General features: G+C 41.1%; 1 protein-coding gene across 1 annotated transcript in view; it reads right to left on the bottom strand.

Annotated features, from left to right (window-relative positions):
* The window catches only part of PIWIL4 (piwi like RNA-mediated gene silencing 4), a gene marked incomplete at its 5' end in the record, with an annotated part of 40,921 nt that extends 25,323 nt beyond the window's left edge, over positions 1-15,598 (bottom strand). The window contains 6 exons of the mRNA XM_081238790.1: positions 2,567-2,647; positions 3,774-3,895; positions 8,349-8,563; positions 11,821-11,952; positions 14,227-14,305; positions 15,512-15,598. Of these exons, the coding sequence (XP_081094916.1) occupies positions 2,567-2,647; positions 3,774-3,895; positions 8,349-8,563; positions 11,821-11,952; positions 14,227-14,305; positions 15,512-15,598 (716 nt within the window). The remainder of the gene's footprint in view (positions 1-2,566; positions 2,648-3,773; positions 3,896-8,348; positions 8,564-11,820; positions 11,953-14,226; positions 14,306-15,511) is intronic.
* Between the last annotated feature and the right edge of the window lie 5,015 nt (positions 15,599-20,613).

Genomic DNA, 20,613 nt, shown 5'->3' with positions numbered 1-20,613 from the left:
AAAAATTTTTTAAATGTTTTAAATGTTATATCAGGAAAACAATAAACATTTTTTTAAAGAAGATGTTGGGGGTAGGAGTTTATTAATTTGTTTCTTTATTTTGGCTGTGTTGAGTCTTCGTTTCTGTGCGAGGGCTTTCTCTAGTTGTGGCAAGCGGGGGCCACTCTTCATCACGGTGCACGGGCCTCTCACTATCGTGGCCTCTCTCGTTGTGGAGCGCAGGCTCAGTAGTTGTGGCTCACGGGCCCAGCCGCTCCGCGGCATGCAGGATCCTCCCAGACCAGGGCTCGAACCTGTGTCCCCTGCATTGGCAGGCAGATTCTCAACCACTGCGCCACCAGGGAAGCCCCAACAATAAACATTTTTAAATGGCGACTTTACATTCCAATTCTCTAGATTTTATGAAACAATTTTTCTTTAATCTGATTTCTTTCAGTGGCTGACTTAACACTTTAGTTATTTCCAGCTGGAGTGTCTTTAAACATATATTTATGATAAAATACATTCCTGTAGAGCTGCATTTTTTGACCTTTATACTACTGACATTTGGACTGGATAATTCTTTGTCAGGGTCTGCCGTGTGCATTGCAGGATGTTTAGCAATACCCCAGGCCTCCACCCACTAGATGCCAGTATCAGCCCCCAAACTGTGACCACCAAAAATATCTCCAGACATTGCCAAATGTCCCCTGGGGAGCAAAGTCACCTCTGGCTGAGAGTATAGCTGTAGGATTAAAATGTTTATGGGGGTATCCATCCCAGCATGAAAACATCTAGGTTCAGAAAAGCACACTGACTCAATGGTGAAGACAATGACTACACTTAATAATAAGATTAAGGGGCTTCCCTGGCGGCGCAGTGGTTGAGAGTCCGCCTGCTGATGCAGGGGACACAGGTTCGTGCCCCGGTCCAGGAAGATCCCACATGCTGGGGAGCGGCTGTGCCCGTGAGCCATGACCACTGAGCCTGCGTGTCTGGAGCCTGTGCTCCGCAACAGGAGAGGCCACAACAGTGAGAGGTCCGCGTACCGCAAAAAATAATAACAATAATAATGAGATTAAGAAATAATCTAAGTGATATCACGTACAGACATACAAGGGAAACTGTAGCAGTGGCTACATCCCCTTTCCACATTTATGAATATCATAGTCTGAAGTCTTGAATAAGAAAATGTTATGGAAATGGCATGAAAGAATAGACAAATATTTTTAAAAAATCATTTCAGTTTCTATTTTGTGGACTTCATTTGCTGTGATACTCATGCCAGCTTTCAGGACAAGCATATGCACTAGGACCAGCTCCAGCTCAGCACAACAATGGCCCGCGAGGATTTCTAATCCAGGTGGAGAGATAAGTGACGGGGTGAATGAATGGGATGCTTTAGACAGACCACTCTGACACACTGAATTAACATAGAGAAACCCTGCCCTTTTCCTCTACCTGGCAGAAGCCAAACACACTGCCTCCACTTTCTATCTTTTCTGTACAGATCTCCCTCAACTTATGACGGGTTTTCATCTTGATAAACCCACCATAAGTTGAAAATATCCTCAGTCAAAAATGCATTTAATACACCTAACCTACTGAACATCATAGCCTAGCCAACCTTAAACGTGCTCAGAACACTTACTTTAGCTGACAGTTGGGCAAAATTATCAAACACAAAGCCTATTTTATAAGAAAGTGTTGAATATCTCATGTCATTTATTGGATACTGTACTGAAAGTGAAAAAGAGAATGATTGTGCGGGTCCAGCATTGTTGTAAGTGTGTCGGTCGTTTACCCTCGTGATCGGGTGGCTGCCTGGGAGCCGTGGCTGCCACCGCCCAGCCTCACCAGAGAGTATCATCTCCACATCCGCTAGCCCGGGAAAAGGTCAAAGTTCACAATTTGAGGTATGGTTTCTACTGAATGTGCATGGCTTGCACATCATCATAAAGTTGAAATATTGTAAATCGAAATATTGTAAGGCAGGGACCGTCCGAACTTCTCCATTTGTTTCGTGTCTGTCTTTGGGTTACTGGCTGCCTCTGTCTTTGGCACAGCTACTTATTTTGGAGAGTTGAGTAACAACCAGTTCAAGACACAGCCGATCACATTCCCTGCAGCATCTACCTCCCAGCTTAGGGTAAAAATTCTGCAAGTGTTCCTAACAGTTCACTAGGGCAGCTTAGCCACTGTGTGTCTGACATCTGCTTACCCAATAATTTCCAATCAACCACCCTGGCTGTGTTAACATTCTATCAGCAAGAAAACAGAGCCCCAGCTATGTGGTATAACGTAATAGAGCTTATTCTGCTCTCATTACGACTTGTCATACACCGAAAACTCAGTTTCTGAATTCCTTCTAGGATTTATGATAATGACCTAGCACACTAATATAAGAAAACAGGCTGCTAGCTTTTGACATTCACCATTCTATAAAGAACTTGAAAATTTAAAAAATCCATTATTTTTCATACCACAGAATCTCTCATAGGAGGCATAACAGTATAATATTGCATCATAAATTATGCTGTTCACATTATAACAATTTCAGAGTAACAGAAAACATAAATAAACCTACTTGTGCTGGGGAATTTCCACTGGCTCCGAAGGCTTATAGAAGTTCCGTCCAATTTGGTACATGGACAACTTTTTTAAGATCCTGCAAGTATATATTTTTAAAATCTGTTAAACAACCATTGATAACAGTATACTTCCAAGTTTGTACGCATGCTGAAAGAAAAATAGTAGAAAAGTCCAGAACCCTTATTGTTATAATACGGGAAGGTTTAGCTGCTAAATATACATATGAGTGTATATACAAGAACTATCACTTTGTACTTGGGAATGACACAATTGAAATTAGTTCTATCTTTCCGGGTTTAACTGCAGTAAGTAGGTGGTCACTTTCCAGTTATGACTGTGATTGTAACATTCTGCTTGGTGTGGATGAGGTGAGAAAAGCCGTGTCCACAGGCTCTTCTGGCCTCTTTCTTAGTTTGAGATGAGGAGGCTGTTTCTCTTTTTTTCTTTTTTCTTTTTTGTATAGTTAATTTACAATGTTGTGTTAGTTTCAGGTGTACAACAAAGTGATTCAGTTATATATATTCTTTTTCAGATTCTTTTCTATTATAGGTTATTACAAGATATTGAATATAGTTCCCTGTGCCATACAGTAGGTCCTTGTTGTTTTTTTTACATATAGTAGTGTGTATATGTTAATCACAAACTCCTAATTTATCTCTCTCCCCGCATCCCCTTTGGTAACCATAAATTTGTTTCCTATGTCTGTGGGTCTGTTTCTGTTTTCTAAATAAGTTCATTTGTATCATTTTTTTAGATTCCACATATAAGCAATATCGTATGATATTTGTCTCTCTCTGCCTGGCTTACTTCACTGAGTATGATCATTTCTAGGTCCATCCATATTGCTGCAGATGGCATTATTTCATTCTTTTTTATGGCTGAGTAGTACTCCATCGTATATATATATCACATCTTTATCCATTCATCTCTCAATGGACATTTAGATTGCTTCCACGTCTTGGCTATTATAAATAGTGCTGCTATGAACATTGGGGTGCATGTCTCTTTTCAAATTAGAGTTTTCTCCACATGGACTGTGGTGTGTATTATTGCACAAGTACATGAAAGGATATGGAAAATTTCCCTAAAGATGACATTGCTGCTGGCACACTCCCTACAAAATGGTTAATACTTTTAATACCCAGGCTCTACAATGACAGGCATCATTAGCCTAAATTAAATTCACATTTAAGGCACTTTACTTCTTGAAGATGATACTGAAGACCTGGATGCACACGGGAGAACTTGCCGGCAGCTCCCTCGTCAGAGTGATAGTCATCTTTACAGTCTCGCCTCTTTGAGTTTCACATGACAATTCCATGACCTGAAAAAAGAAGTACTTAAAATGCACTCTACGGATTATCCTCAAGTGCACAGAATGCGGATATGCTAAAGCCATCACAACTTAATAGGAATTAACAAAAACAAAACTGCAGATGTTAGTAATGTAATAATCTAATGATTACATTACGTTTGGAAGGTTTTTTTCGCTGTATTTTGCTAATACCAGAAAAGCAACACATCTCTTTCCTCTCGAACTTCTTAATAGAGAATCAAAACCAGCCTTGGGGTTCAAACATTCAATCCAAAGAGAATCCAGAGCAGCGGTTCTTGACCTTTTTGGGGAGTGGGGGTGGGAAGACAGGTCACAACCTACTTCGAGAGTCTGATAAAAGTTACATTCTCCAAAGAAAATGTCACATATGTATATACAGCAACAATGTATATAATGTACCCATTTTCAGACGCTCATGGATGCCCAGAAGCCTACTAATGAACTTTCCTGCCCATCCTGGGTTCTTGGATTTCAGAGGGAAGCCTCTTAAAAGTTCATTCAAAAAAACAGAGGAACAGAGAAGAAGAAAGCAAAGGATAGGGAACAGACGAGAGGGAAACGTAAATGTGGAAAGAGAGAGGAGGAAATGGTGAAAGTTTAAACAGATATGAAATCTGATTTTATTAACTTTTGAAAGGTCTAGAGAAATCCCTAGGGTTCTTATAATCTGGAACAACGTTCTAACAATTATAATGAATGCATGAATAGGTCTTTATACCAGATGCCTAACTAAATTTAAAGCTCTTCAGGGAGGGCTCAGTATAGATTTCTGGAATAAAAAACGACAAATCAGTCAGTAAAAATCTATGATCAAGGGTTTTTCAGAAGGGTAAGGAATTAGAAGAGGTCAGTTTATTAGCAGTCATTTATGTATTTTACCCCTACTTTCCATGGTGAAAGTGTGGTTTTAATGGCTTTTAGGTTGAACCAAGAATGTAGGGCAGGGACAGTTCACTTCAGGGAAACAAAGAGAAATGCGTCCTTTCACAGGGGATGAAATATTTCACTCAGGCGTTTCTTGCTTCAGATAAAACTGTAGAGAAGTCAGAGGTGGCGAGCTGCAGGAAGAGCTTATCAACATCCAGAAGTCTAATGGGCAGGAGATGGGGGAGCGGCCCTCAGACTGCTACCAGGATCTCAGGACAAAGGCGTAAGCCAACAAAGTATGTTGGGATGAGTGGCCGGCAGCAGACGGTCCCCACTCAGAGCTTTATTCAGGAACCGTATTCCTAAGAGCCACCAAAGAGCAAAATCAGCTGCACCCCCTGCACTTCCCCCACCAAATACCACTCCTCCTTGCTTCCTGCCTGTTGTGAATCCCACACCCTCACTCTCAGAGTGCGCTTTCACTTCCTCCTCTCTATCCACTTATCTAACGGGTTGGCAAGTCTCAGCCCTTCTACACCAGCAATTTCTCTACTCCATTTCAGCTGTTCCAATACCAATATTCACCACCGAGCCCAAGAGCACGTGACGTGGAGTTGCACAGACCCTGGTTCTCTGCCTCTTGCAGCCTGTATGATGCGGAGCAAGTGACTGCAACTCTTTAAGACCTTTTCCCATCTCTAACGTGGGAGTGAGACCAGGATAATGAAGATTAAAGGGGATAATTCATGGATCTTATCCCTATCCGTAGCAGTGCTTTGTACCTATGTTCAGGTTCACTGAACAATCTGGACAGCCTGCCCAGATTATTCCAGTGGCACTTTATTAATCTTCCCACTTTGTTCTGTCAGCCATTCAATAGGATGTGATCAGAGTCACTGAAATTTAACACAGCTCTATGGAAACTCTCTCTCAAAGGCTTCAGTGGTCCACGGAGGACAGTTCCTGTTCCTCAGCAGGACATTCAAAGTTCTCCCTACCTTTGGAGCCACAACTTGCAAGCCTTCCCAGCTAAGCCTGAACAACCAGAAGTTTCTAAACTACGCCCTTCACTTCCCACCTTTGTGCCTTTGCTCCTCTGGTCCTCCCCATCTCCCCCTTCATTAATTCAAATCCTGCCCAGGAGATAAATTAATGACCATTCCCACTGAAGTGTCCTGCTGGGAATAACCTTTCCTTTCATCACCTCTTTTTGAAGACCTTGGGTAAGACACTTAACCTCTCTAAGGCTCCAGGGGTGATGAGAGGATTAAATGCATACAGCATGCCTGGAAGAGTACGTGCTCATCAAATGTAATCCAGTGGTAGGTTGGACATAAAACATAGATCTGCTCATCTCAAGAGAGCTGTGCTGGGGCTAATCCAGAGAACAACTAAGCAGAGCACCTAACACCTCGTAAATGCTCGATAAATGTTAGTATAACAAAACCACTAATTATTATTATGCCGCTTATGTCATTCTATCTTGCACTGAATTTATTTGTAAATAACTTCAGTACTAAATTGAAATGTTTTTGACAACAAGAACCTTGTTTTATTTATCCTGGTTTCCTCCAAGGTGCCAGCACCCTGCCTGGTACACAGTAGGCTCTTTATAAGTGCAGAAGGAATGCATGAGAGTGGCAACTAGATGTGACCAGTGACAGCAACCTGGGTCGTGGCCACAGATGCACTGATGGGGTCTGAGAGACAGTGGAAGGCCAGGAGGCAGCAGAACAGGACTTCTAGAACTGCACTATTTGGGGGTGCAATGAGTGAATCAGTGGAGGGGCTCTTCCCATGAAAATAAACATCCTATAAAGTGTGCAGGGGATGGATGGGAGTACAGGATTAAGCCTGAGTCAGTATTAAGACCAGAAGAAAAAGATGAGACTAGCAACCTTTGTTAGGACACAGTTTCTTTTTACTATCTCATTTTTACTGTCATTAGGTGGCAGGTCATATGTTAACAGATAATAAGACAACACTCTTCTGTCTAAATCTAGTATCCCCTGTGTCTGGAAGACAGAAGCAACAGGTCTGATCTGTCACACCATGTTTTCATCATCTATTTACTCCCTGCCTCCTCATTAGACTCCATGCCCAACAATAAGAAGATGTGTGGCGTATACTACATGCTCACTTTGAATAAGAAATGAGTAATATTAACTTATTCCTAGCATCTGTAGAGTAATATTCCTCCAGTTTCATTAGGTAAAATTGAAGAAAGCTGGACCATTCAAGGGGGCTATATGATTTTAATACATCCAAATTTCAACTGTTACTACAACTGTATTTAGAAGAACAAGATCTTTAATGATAGTAATGCCCTTGAAATATATCATTTAAGTATGAGAGGCCCTATTAGCATGCTATCAACATCTAGTCATAGGACAAAATATTGAGGGATCAATAAGGACTCATGACGAATAAAAATGTTTCTAAATTTACAGATCCAGATTTTCCAAGTCCTTAAATTTAATCATATGGTACAATTTTTTAACTCCATATTCAGATGAAATAAACACTCAAGTAGCTCCTATAAATCTCACAGTCTCATAAAAGGAAAAAGGTTCCAAGAGTGCTCAGAAGCATACTTCTTGAGGAAATTAAAAAAGATACACATGGAATCTAGAAATTTACATTTATGCTCTTGGTGTTCAAAATGCTGAACTAAAAAAAAAAAAGCTTAAGCTTCCCAAGGGATAGAAGCGTCAAGTTTTAATCCAATACTCTGTTTTAATTTTTCATACAGAAACCAGTTCTTTCTCATAATTTTCATACTGCTTTAGAACAAAGCATACGATAAAAACCTCAATACCAATATCTTGATTTTAGGGCTAAAAATGTGGAAGGCGTTAAAATAAATAAATAAATAAATAAAGGGCTATGAATCTTGCAATTGCCATATCCAATGGTCATAACCATTAAAAAATATCCTTAAGATTGACATAAATAATTCCTATTTCATATGATGGAACAAGTCATGAAAGAAATGACAGTTTTAGGATCAGGATTGATGTAAAGTTCTTTGGACACATGGACACAATGTGTAGGAGCAAAAAAATGTAGAGTAAATTTAAAGCTCTTAGGCCATAGGCTAAATGGTGTTTTTTAAACTTTTTTTTTTTTCTTTTTTTTTTGGCCGCACCATGTAGCATGTGGGATTCTCCAACCAGGGATCAAACCCGTGTCCCCTGCGTTGGGAGCTCGGAGTCTTAACCACTGGACCACCAGGGAAGTCCCTGTTACTTAAACTCTTGCCTATTTGGGAAAAGTTTAAATGGATTCCTATTTCAAGGACACTTTGCCTTTAAAAAAGTAGTTGAAAAAGTAGTGTTTGTATTACAGCTCTTCTTTTTTAAATGCCAGACCATCAGCTTCTTAATTAAGAAAGCAATCCTGATGAGGTCTTAATTAAGAAGTCTTTCGCTCTCAGGCATGGGAATAGGAAAGAGAAAAGGAGTAAGTGATATACTCATTCCAACTGTCATGAAAATCAGCTAACCTCTAAAATCTACACGAAGGAGTATAAATATATGCACACGTGTGTATTAAAAAAGTAAAAATACTATACCTTTTCTTCTAGCTTTTGGGAGAGAAAAAGGATGACACCATCAAATGCTTTTGCTTTGTTGGAAAGTTCCCTGTGACTATAAAGCAGAGCAATTCTCAGCCTTCTAGATTCTATATCTGGACTATATGTCACATGATACTGGTATAGCTGCCAGTCCTGGGGCAAGTCTAAATTGAAAAGATTTGTGACCAGTTTCACAGGTATTCCACTGGAACCTGAAGAAAACAAATAAAAAACATGTTTTAACCAAAAACAAAAAACAAAAAAAACCACACATCGTGTTCATATTAATCACAGCATTCAAAAAATTTCTTTGCATATGCATAATTGTTGCTAGAAAGCAAGGATTCTTGTTCAGTGACACAAGGTAAGCTCTAGTAACCAGCTGCCTGATAACCTTTGGAGCCCTGCAAGCAAAAGGATCCTGTGTAAGGCAGGCCTCATAAGAACCTGAGAGCAGACACTGACATTCTTGTTTTGGGGAGAAAAGAAATGTCTGAATTCAACTACCCTAGGACTCCCTGCAAAGCTTGCCTTCCAGCTGATTCTCAAATCAATCAAGTAAGTGTTTTGTAACCAGGCAGGACCCCATGGGGCCTCCCCCACATCCTCTGCTTTAGCTCCTCTCTGAAGTATGTAGGTAATAGTATCTAGTGTACATTTCCTGAATTGTTTTACAGATGCTAAAACCCCTACCAAATGGAAGAAATTAACTACTTGATGACCATTAGCTCCCTCCACACCTACTGGCACCAAAGGATTGATAATGTTAACCCTTTACCTCACCATCAACCAACCAGAGAATTGTGCAGGAGCTGATCACAGACCCTGGGGCGCCCCTCTTTCACTTCCTCTTTAAACATGCTTTGCTGAAACCCTTCAGGAAGTTCGGGCTTTTTGAGCACTAGCTGTCCTAGACTCCTTCTACAGCGCCTCACAATAAACGTTGCACTTTCCTTCACCACAGCCCAATGGCAGTAGATTGGCTTTACTGAGCATGGGGGAAGGGACCCAAGTTTAGTTCAGTAACAGTTTCAGATGCTGCTCTGGAATTATGGTGCTCTCAGATTATAAAGAAACTCTCCAGTTTTTATCACGAATACTACCCCCATCCTCTTGGAAATCCAGATAATCAAAAGTTCACCATACTTCGGAAAATTCTGAAATCACTTCATTCAGTGATGAGATGGCCCTGTAGGTCCCAGAGAAGGGCCCCCGCAGATCCCAGCGAAGGGCCCCTGCAGATAAGGGGGCAACTGGGGATGGAAGAAGAAATTTTACATCTTCCCTGTGTGAGAACAGACAGGGCTCTGGGCTTCTGTTTTTTGCAGGCACAGGGAGGCCATGTGGGATTCCAGGAATTCCATCCCCTACAGAATTTTTATTCACCTCTTCAAAATCTACAGGACAAATTCAGAGATGGCCATGATGTAGCTGGTCGGTGCCCAGGATGGCATAAACTCCATCCAGGACAGACTCTGGGAGGGCACAAAGGAAGTACTTCTCACCTCTCCTTGGAAGGAATCATCCAGTGTTCGTCTTATAGGAAAGAATTATCAAATAGTCACTATTTGCCTTTCTGCTGGAGGAAGTGGAAACATGAGCTCTGAGGTGGTGAGGAAGAAAAAGTATCATGTATACCTTACATAGTATTCCCTCAGTTTTGACCTGTGTGTCCACTGAGAAATCATGCACAACCTAAAAGATAAGGGTTATGTTTTATTCAGCGGACAAAACTGAGGGCTTAAGCCCAGGACACAGCATCTCAGTTATGAGGAACTGCTCCGAAGAGGTAAGGGAAGAGGCAGGATATATAGGAGTTTTTGCAACAAAGACCAGGTAGTCGGAACATCATAAGATTACTTTTAATTAAGGAAAACCATATGTCTCGAGTTAATGAATTTAGCGCTCTTCTATGTTCGGGAAGATGCAAAAGTCAGGGCTCACTGAAATCATTCCTTTGATATGCACCTCAGCTATCTGGGGCCAGTATCCTGTTCTTTCACACCCTAAGTCTCCTTAGGGTGCATCACTGGAGGGAGGCTGCAGTGACTGAAGACTTGGCAGCCGGCGCCCCGTTTGTCTCCATCCTGAGTTCCCTCAGGGCTCACCGTGGGAGCGGCTGCAGTGGCTTCCTGGCTGCAACATCTTTTGTGTACTGATAAGGCAGGCAATATTTTTTTCATTGACGTGTAAATATCCAGTAGGAACAAAGAATCTTTCTGCTATTTTAATTAAAGAAAAGGGTTTTTTTTGTTGTTCTCCCAGAGGACATGGCAACATATTTTAGCTGCTCATATTAATGGACAAAGAGAAGTCATCTAGAATATCAGAGCTGGCAATACCCTTTAAGACCACTTACACCAGTGTGTTCAAACTGTAATCATGACTCATTAGTGCTGCAGTTATGAAAGCAAGTGAGGTGAACCATCATGTTTCATAGAAAGACTAGAATACAATAGAATGGATCGGAGTGCCCTGTCCATAGGAAGGGCAAGCATTGTTTCATGAAACTTTGTTTCAGTTGTGTTTGTGTAGTGTGTGTATGCTGGAGAACAATTTATGTACGTATTTTTGCTGCATGGTTTGAAAGAGTTTGAAAAAGACTGATCTGCATCAGTGAGTCTTAACTTTTAGAGGGAGTTACAAAGCCTTTTGAGAATCCTATGAAAACAATAGGCTTACTTTTCTTGAAAATACACATGCAATCCTAGGTGCAATTTCAGGGGTAAGCCCAGAATCTGCCTAAAGAATTCCCCAAAGAGGCTACATTTTTCTTTTTAGACCTGAAGTCCAGAAAGGTTATTCCCCATATAGGAAAAAGGTTGGGAAAGAGACAAAGCATCTTTGCTGACCCCTACCTCAGGTGTAAGGAGAAAAGGTTTTCAACAAGTGAAATGTAGTTTTGGAGAAAATGTTACTCTTCCTATTAATAAAAGAGAGAATTAAGGCTAAAACAACTAGTGTCTAGATAATGCTTGAATATAGCAGATGTTCAAAACATATCTTTTAAGTCAATATATGAACTTGTTTATTTTATTAAATTTAAATTAAAATTTCTTAAGCAAAATTTGGTAACATTAAAAAAAAAAAAGTGGGCTTCCCTGGTGGCGCAGTGGTTGAGAGTCTGCCTGCCAATGCAGGGGACATGGGTTCGTGCCCCAGTCCGGGAAGATCCCACATGCCGCGGAGCGGCTGGGCCCATGAGACATGGCCGCTGAGCCTGCGCGTCTGGAGCCTGTGCTCCGCAACGGGAGAGGCCACAACAGTGAGAGGCCCGCATACCGCAAAAAAAAAAAAAAAAAAAAGTAAGAAATTCCCTGGCAGTCCAGTGGTTAGGACTCTGTGCTTCCACTGCAGGGGGTCTGGGTTCAATCCCTGGTCGGGGAACTAAGGTCCCACAAGCAGCATGGCATGGCCAAAAAAATAAATAAATAAAAATTTAAAAGTAAGTAACATGAAGACTGGGTACCTCTTTTGCAGTCTCTCACATGGGCCAATTTCTCTCTGGTACAGATACTCAAATCCATCATCTCTCGTCTGATTTTCCCAACTCTTTCCTTGAAGGTACATCCAGCATCACCAGAAGATAGACCACCTTCATCTAAAATATGAAGAGAACACCAAAATGTTATATATTATTAATATTATATAATGTTATCAATAACATTTCATGCTAGTGATATCGTTTACAACTATCATATCAAAAATACATCTAGAGGGAATTCCCTAGCAGTCCAGTGGTTAGGACTTCGAGTTCTCACTGTCAAGGGCACCAGGTTCAATGCCTAGTCAGGGAACTAAGATCCCGCATGCCGCTCGGCACAGCCAGGAAAAAAGATGCATCTAGAACCAAAGCTCAGAGTTTGTGGCTTTTAATAAAACTGGCCCACATTGCTGAAAACAGTCATGATTATACAGAAGTCTGCAGCCTGAAAATTGAAAACTGTGAAGGAAGCATGGCATGTTTTGTTAGAAATAACAGACTCTGAGTTAGTCCTACCTCATAACATTTGGGGCTGACCTGATTCTCCTCTTGGCTAAGGAGAAAGCTCTATCTCTCTATATCCCACTCCACACCCATTTATGGAGGGCTGGTCTCCCTCCTGTAGCTCTTGTGTAATACCCAAAGAATTACAGACTAAGATTGGCCACATCAACTTCTGTACAGATGGGGGCTGAACCTTTCCCCTTTCTCAATCACAAGAAGAGAAATGCCCATACACTGCCATCAGTGTTTATGCTAGATCATTCCCCTGAGAATGAAAGTCAGCACGTCACCTTGGGACGTGTCACTTACTGTTAGGTTCTAGAAAATGGGAAATTAAAATCTGTTTCCTGATGAATATTTTCTTTTCCTTTCTTTTTTTTTCTTTTTTTTTTTTTGCGGTACACAGGCCTCTCACTGTTGTGGCCTCTCCCGTTGCAGAGCACAGGCTCCGGATGCGCAGGCTCAGTGGCCATGGCTCACGGGCCCAGCCGCTCCGCGGCATGTGGGATCCTCCCAGACCGGGGCACGAACCTGCGTCCCCTGCATCGGCAGGCGGACTCTCAACCACTGCGGAATATTTTCTTTTTTAAATGAGTACAAAAAGATGCTAATTTTTTTGGATACAACTTTGGCACTTTGAAATGTGAAAATATAAATTTTATATTACAGAATTATTACTACAAAGTAATGTGACTAATAGTATGACAAACCTCTAGGACACTGACTTGACCACTGTCCTTTGATACAACTACCCCAAATGGTGCTACCCACTTGCCCAAAACTTCTGTCCATACCCTTCTCAGTGGAGTTGGAGTCTCCCAGGAAAATCACAAAATTTATTTAATTTTTTAAAAATTCGATTATTCTCACTAGATTATCCGTATCATTTACTGCTCTTGGTTTCAAAAGATGTTTGGTGGTTTCTAAAAACTCAATCTGCCATAGAACGGTAGTTCCCAGAGTCTGGGGGGGAAGGGCAAATGAGGAGTTAGTGTTTAATGGGTACAGAGTTTCAGTTTTGTAAGATGAAAAACTGTTCTAGAGACGGATGGTGGTGATGGTTGCACAACAGTGTGAATGTCCTCAATGTCCTCAAATGTCCACTGGACTGTACACTTAAACACTGTTAAAATGTTCAACTTTATATTATACCTATTTTACCACAATTTTTAAAAATAAAAAAAATCAGTCTACCCTTAAAAGATAAAGAGTTTCCATCACTTGCTAGTCACAAGAAGGCACAGCAGATGCGAAGGAAATTCCCAAAGAAAAGTTGGAATGACACTTGAATGGTGGCAGTAGGGCTGGAATTATGGGACAATACATTTCTACTGTTTAAGCCACCCAGTCTGTGGTACTTTGTCATGGCAGCCCTAGCAAATTAGTGCAGCAGGCATGCCAACTTGTACTGTGTGGTAGGGGCTACTTGGACTAGCACGTTGACGAGTATCTTGAGGCCAAACCTGGACTTGCAGGTAAGAGAGCCACCACCAAATGGTGAGGTCTACCGTGGGTGGGGAAGGAAGAAGAGAGAAGGGGCAACAGGCATGCGAGGTTACTACCATCCCTGCAAGGCAATGGTATTGGCATTTATATGTCATAAAGAATTAAAAAGTATGTTTTCAAAAGTATTCAGTAAACAGACAGAATCAGAAAAACTGGTTTCCTAATATCTGGGGGTTCCCAACTGCTAAGCACCATCAGGAAACTCAGTGGCAGATTCTGTGTTTGGAAGTCCCAAAGAAACACAACAAACACAGGGGGATCCTTCAAAAAAGGAAGATAAGATGCTCAAGAAGTGAGTCTGCTGCTGAAAGGCTTAGTAGAGTCACTCCTATTCCATTCAGATGGGACGGAACTGGATGGAACAGACAGAGCTGCACTTACGTTTCTGTGAAATCCTGCTTGTTCCCACGTGGTCACTGCTAGAAGATGCTTCACTGTCACTAACAGCAACAGACAGAGGCTAAAACGGGGAAAAAATATTTGGTCAGATTTAAGATGTTAAATCATGAACTAAAACTTTATCACAAGATGAGAATGGTATCACGTCCTATGTCATTAGATTACCGTGAGCTAGGAAAAGAAAATGTTGGCAGGTAAGATGCTTGAGAGAGGAGGAAAGATTGCCCATTTCAGAAAAAAGATAAGGACAAGCTACGGTTTTCCCCATTCATCAATCTTTGATTTCAGTGCCAACTGTGAGCCAGATACAGCCCTTAGTCCCTGGAGGTGGAAAGAGGCAGAGGTGTGATCCTTGCACCCGAGGAGCTCATCAGAGCTCCTCTGGAAGGTGGTACAGGTGATCACAGACCTCATGCTCCTGTAGCCTTCAGACATGGGGCCTCTGATGTGAACATATTTGTAGCAAGAAAATAAACTGAGCCCAGAGGATCCGGGCCACCAGCTCAGATGATGACTCTCCTGAATAAACTGCTCCAAAAGTTCACAAAACAGGTGAAGGAAACCATTAATATTTTCTCTTCAGGGTAATTACTTCTCTGTTCAAGAAGGTATAAATCAGTCTGCTTTTAAAAAAATGGATGATACCAAGAGAAGAACTCTCTATGAGAGTAAAGGCATAGACTACTCACTTGAACACTTCTGGTCTAAGATATTGCTCCAAATACTGAGTTTTTGCTAAGTATTGCTCCAATACTAAATGTAACATCACTCAAAAATTGCTGGTTTGCCACTCAATTCAACCTAGTTGCCTAAGTCTAATAAGGAGCCCTATATACAGTGGTTGCTCAAGAAACAGTAATTGATTCTAAACTTCATTTGTGTCTGAGATTATTTCTTTTTATATATAAATTAGCGAGACAGATCATATTAGATTATATACCACATAATGGTACCTTTGAAGGGACAGCCATTTTCACGAGAAGACTTACAAACGAATGAAGTAATTAAAACTTAATGATATGCTTGCCTCCCATTTTCAGCCCTTTTCACTGACCAAGATATCTATATTAATATCTTACTCAGATAAGCTCCCCAACAGGGAAAAAAAAAATGTGAGAAACCCTGGAAGGACTCAAAGTTGAAAGAGAAGATAAGCCACTACTTCGTAGCAGAGAGGAAGAGATATTTGCCGAGGAAAACGGTGTCCACGAAGGAAACAGAGGTAGCAGTGAGCGAGACGATGCCAGCTGCTAAGCTTTCTACCCACCAACGGCGAAGCCTGGATGCACCCCACCTCCGCGGCCCTGGGGCTGCGGGCCATGCCTCGCGCCCGCGCGCGGGCCCGGCCGCTCATGTTCCAGATGCACCCAGAGTGACTTCAAAGGCAGCCAAGTCTCAACAGGGTATTTTGTCACCGGTACCCAGATGACAAGGCTGCGACGGAAGCGGTGGAGGTAGTGAACCTCTGGGTGCGGGGCTGGAATGGCAGCCGAGGCTCACGAGTGGGTGGAGCCAAGCGCACAGCCCACCAGGGTCCCGTGGTAGGGGCGTGGGGAGCACGTGGGCAGGAGGCGGTGGGAGGACTGCCTCCAGACTTCTCTTTTCATCCACAGCCCCCACCATATTTGGCATTATCCAGCTTTCTAGTTTTTGCCCATCATATGTGTATATAAGGTTGCATCACACTGTTACCTTTTGTCTGTATTATCTGCTCACTTCTACTCCTGGCTTCTAGATGTCTTTGAATATGTCATGTAAATGTTGTTTCTAGGAAATATCTGACTCACCTACTGGGGGATGGGGAGAATTTATTTTAAAATGTGCATGAATGCCAAAGAAAACACAAAAGGGTAACCACCTCTTCATATATGTGATAGCTGTGGAGTTTTTGTTGTTGTTGTTCTGTGAATTGTCTGTTTATATCCGTTGCTGTTTTAAATTGGATTTCTCATGTTTTTCTTGTGATATGGAAGAATTTTTTTTCTTAACATAGCAAATATCTACTCCCTATTTACGAATTATTAATTTTAACTTTGAAGTTCTTTATCTAATCAAAAGTCTTAACTTTGATGGAGTCAAATCTACTAATTTTTAATTTTATGGTTTGTGCTTTTTGGGGTTTTCTTGAAAGAAAATTTTCCCTGCCCTAAATTTACAAGGATGTTATATGACATTTTCTTTTATTAACTTTATAAGTTTACTATTCACATTAGCTATCTTGTATCCTTCGAGTTTATTTATATTTATATATATATATTTATATGATATGTAGGATGTGAGGTAGGGATCTAACTTTATCTCCCTATAGTGAGCCATTTTCCCCAAATGTCATCTATTAAAATTTATGTAATGGTTTGTGCAGCCACAACCAGCAAATCACAAATTCTCATACATACCTAGATCTAATTTTGTGCTTTCTAGTTCTATTCTACTTATCTATATCTGCTCTGCACCAGTACTTTACCACTTGTAATTGCTATTTCTTTATATTACTCCTAAAATCTGGTGGGGCAAGTCTTTATTCTTTGATTTTTTCAATTCATTTATTTTTTGCCAACTGTATTCTTCCATATAAATTTTTAAAATAAGTTTGTCAAGTTTCTTTAAAACTCCCACTTAATTTCTAATTGGCATTGTATGGAATATATAAATTAGTTTGGGAAGAACTGCCCCTCTTACAGTGTTATAGTTCTTCATTTATTCAAGTTTCTCTTTATATCCTTTAATAGAGTTTAATTTTTTCATAAAAGTCTTGTGTATTGTTTAATTGATGGAAATTTATAGTTCTATTAGTATTTTGAAGTATATCTTGTTTTCATTATATTTTCTAATTGGTTATTATTAATATAGATACATGATATTGATTTTTGTAAGTTGATATCATTTATCAAATTTGCTGAACTCCTTAGTTCATATAGCTTGTCCTTTGATTTCATTGAGTTTGCATGTAGATGATTATATCATCTACAAATAATAGTAATTTTATCTCATCCCTTCTTATTTCTTTTTCTTGTCTTATCATGTTGATCAAGTTTTCCGGTACAATGTTGAAAGTGACTGTGATAGCTGATATTCTTGAGTCACTTAAGTGACTCACCTAAGGTACTACAGTTTGTGTGGCAGAGCTGGGATTCCAGCTCTGGTCTATCTACCTTAAAGCCCACATCATATTCCCTCATCTCTTATTCATCTCCCTCCAAAAAGGTGATCTGCCTGACTTTAGATACAGCCTGTACTATAGAAAAAAGCCCCAGTCTTGTGTAAAATGCCATGCTCTTCTTTCTATTTATTTCCCATCAGAATACTCTTTTATTCAGTTGTCTTGGGAAATCATTACCCCTGAGGGCTGGCAAGTGCAAGAAGTATGATGGCCTTGGACAGAGATGGCCAGTCTTGGACTTGGCTCAGTGAAGCCACTCTAATGAATAACACATTTCTTTGAAAACGAATGAGTCTGACAGTTCTGAATGATCATAAACTGCATGTTAAAAAGTAGAGCAGGTGGGCGCTTCCCTGGTGGCGCAGTGGTTGAGAGTCTGCCTGCCGATGCAGGGGACATGGGTTTGTGCCCCGGTCCAGGAGGATCTCACATGCCGCGGAGCAGCTGGGCCCGTGAGCCATGGCCGCTAAGCCTGAACGTCCGGAGCCTGTGCTCTGCAACGGGAGAGGCCACAACAGTGAGAGGCCCATGTACCACAAAAAAAAAAAAAAAAAAAAGTAGGGCAGGTGGAAAACAGAATCTGGACAAGGAATCTACTTTTGAAAATCTGTGCTTTGCTTCTGAATATAAAAATAATCTTTACCTCATGTTTTCCAAATTGACCACCTCCTGGTAAATTTGACTTGTACTGATGTGAGAACACTAAGAGTGATGAGAAATGCTCAGAACACATGTAGGCAACTTCAAACAGTCAAATCCTTTCAATTTTCCAAATACTAACTCATTATGAAATCAGAAATATCAATTATTTCCAATCATTATCTGCATTTTCAACTCCCTGTTATAATTACTATATGTGACATAAAAATCATTCACACTGTGCCCTCCACATATGATTTTTAAAGGCACTTATGTATTCCCTGTAATAAGGAAGGTACGGCATGGTTACAAGCATACATGGGCTTTAGGGTCAGACAGATTAGAATTTACATCCCAACTCCATCACCTACTAGCTTTCTGACTCAAGAAAATGTACTTAATTTCATTTAGCCTCAGTTTCTTCAACTGTAAAATGGGGATAAAGTTATGCCAGGATTTCTCAACGTTGGCACTATTCACATTTTGGGCCTGATAATTTGCTATTTGAGGGGGTCTGTCCTATATATTATAGGATGTTTAGCAGTAATATTGGCTTCTACTCACTAGACACCAGTATCTCTTCTCCTTGTGAGAACCAAAAATGTCTGTAGATACTGCCAAATGTCTCCTGGAGGGCAAATTGCCCCAGATTAAGAACCACTTTGATATGGCTACCTCTCAGGCTTGTTTCAAGGATTAAATGGAATAATAATAATGACGGTGTAGTGTTTGGCATGTAATAAAAATTGGATAATTAGTTATTATCAATACCAGAGGGTACGTTCTTGTCTCATGGCAGAAAGAATTCAGAGATGAGACAGGGAGGTCAAGAAAGCAAAGTGAGGATTTATTTAGGTGATAGTATGCTCTCAAGGGGAGAGCAGGCAGATTCAGGTGAGTAGCTGACCTGAGTTTCTTTGGCAAGCTGGTTATGTGGGGTGTAGAAAAGAAGAGGTGAAATATTCATTGGGGAGGGAAGGTTTTGAGAGTTATATTCCCTGATTTTTATCTCAGCTCCACCTTCCTGAGATGGGGAGGGATTTTTGTCCTTATTTAGTCTTGATTGGAAGTGTCATGGTGGAGGTGCTCGATGGGTACTTCTTATCTGCAAGGCTAATTTTATTGTAATGAGAGCATAATAAGCAAAAGGTTACATTTGGAAGCCAGAGATTCCCACCTTTTCTCACCTTTCTTTGTCTGCCTCCTGGACATTTATCACCCCAAAATGTGTGGTTCCCTGTCAGTCTGGAGATTCCTGCTATTCTTTGCCTGCCCAAGGACCCCCGTTGTTTACAGGATGTGTGGGTTCCTGCCATTTGGCCCATATCCCCTTTCTCTGCTCATATCTAACTAACTGCCTGCTTTGACATTATTATCATAAGAATGTGTGATGGACACATTTTACAAAAATTCACTTACTACAATTTTTGCCATGTGTCGTATTTGTGTCAAATCCCTTCACGTGCACATACTGGCCATGATGTTCTAGGCACAGACAACTCTTGTCTTGTGCCACCCTTCACATTCTCCTCTGCCCACCTTTTAACTCCAGCTGTTGCTGTGGTGATCATCTGCACACAGCGTAACCTCAGCTGCACAATACCTCTCTGCCTTCTGTCCTGAGGCACCTCTGCTGCTGCAGGATACATGCCCAGAGGAACCCACTTAGCCATTCCAACACATGAGCAAACCTAGAAGTGCGAAGGAGTTAACATCTCATGGGGCAATGTTTAGCCAATGTGGCGTGGAAAATGGTGGATAAATACTCCCTCCTCCATCCATTGGGCAAACTGTTTTGTGGTGCATTCTATGGCTTCACAGAGGGTCTGAGTGGGATCAAGTATCAGATGTCACAGTGGTAATCAGCTCGGTAATGCACTCTTTTTTTTTTTTTTTTTGCGGTACGCCGGCCTCTCACTGTTGTGGCCTCTCCCGTTGCAGAGCACAGGCTCCGGACGCGCAGGCTCAGCGGCCATGGCTCATGGGCCCAGCCGCTCCGCGGCATGTGGGATCTTCCCGGACCGGGCACGAACCCTCGTCCCCTGCATTGGCAGGCGGACTCTCAACCACTGTGCCACCAGGGAAGCCCCGCTAATGAATTCTTGAGTTGACATCATCCTTCTCTCTTTCACTCTTCCCACTCCCTCTCTACTATTTCTTGAAATCACTTCCCCAAATAAACTACCTGCATGCAAGCCCTTATCTCAGGTTCTGTTTGGAGGGAAGCTAGGCTAGCCTAGTTCAGTAAAAGAATATAGTATTCACTCACTTAAAACATCTTTCATGCCCACTGTAGACCTAAGCATGGGTATTTGAATTTTATCAATGATGAAAAATAAATTAAAATATTTACCTAAACTCATCCTCCAAGACAGCTGTAAAATCAGTTTTTCAGTTATTCAGTCCTGTGGTTGTACCTTAATTTTTTTTAATGATTTTTATTAGGAAAACACTAAATAAGGACAACTTATAAGTGCAGACATGTTCAGATCAGCTAATTTATTTGTTCAGTGGTTTATCTGTGGTTGCTGCTAGTACAAAACTTATTTCCCAGGCGCAGGTGTAGATGG

Source organism: Mesoplodon bidens (genome assembly GCF_964165515.1).
Source record: "Mesoplodon bidens genome assembly, chromosome: 7".
Classification (NCBI taxonomy): domain Eukaryota; kingdom Metazoa; phylum Chordata; class Mammalia; order Artiodactyla; family Ziphiidae; genus Mesoplodon; species Mesoplodon bidens.
The sequence above is the reverse complement of the archived record's forward strand: the minus strand, read 5'-3'. Positions and strand labels throughout refer to the sequence as shown.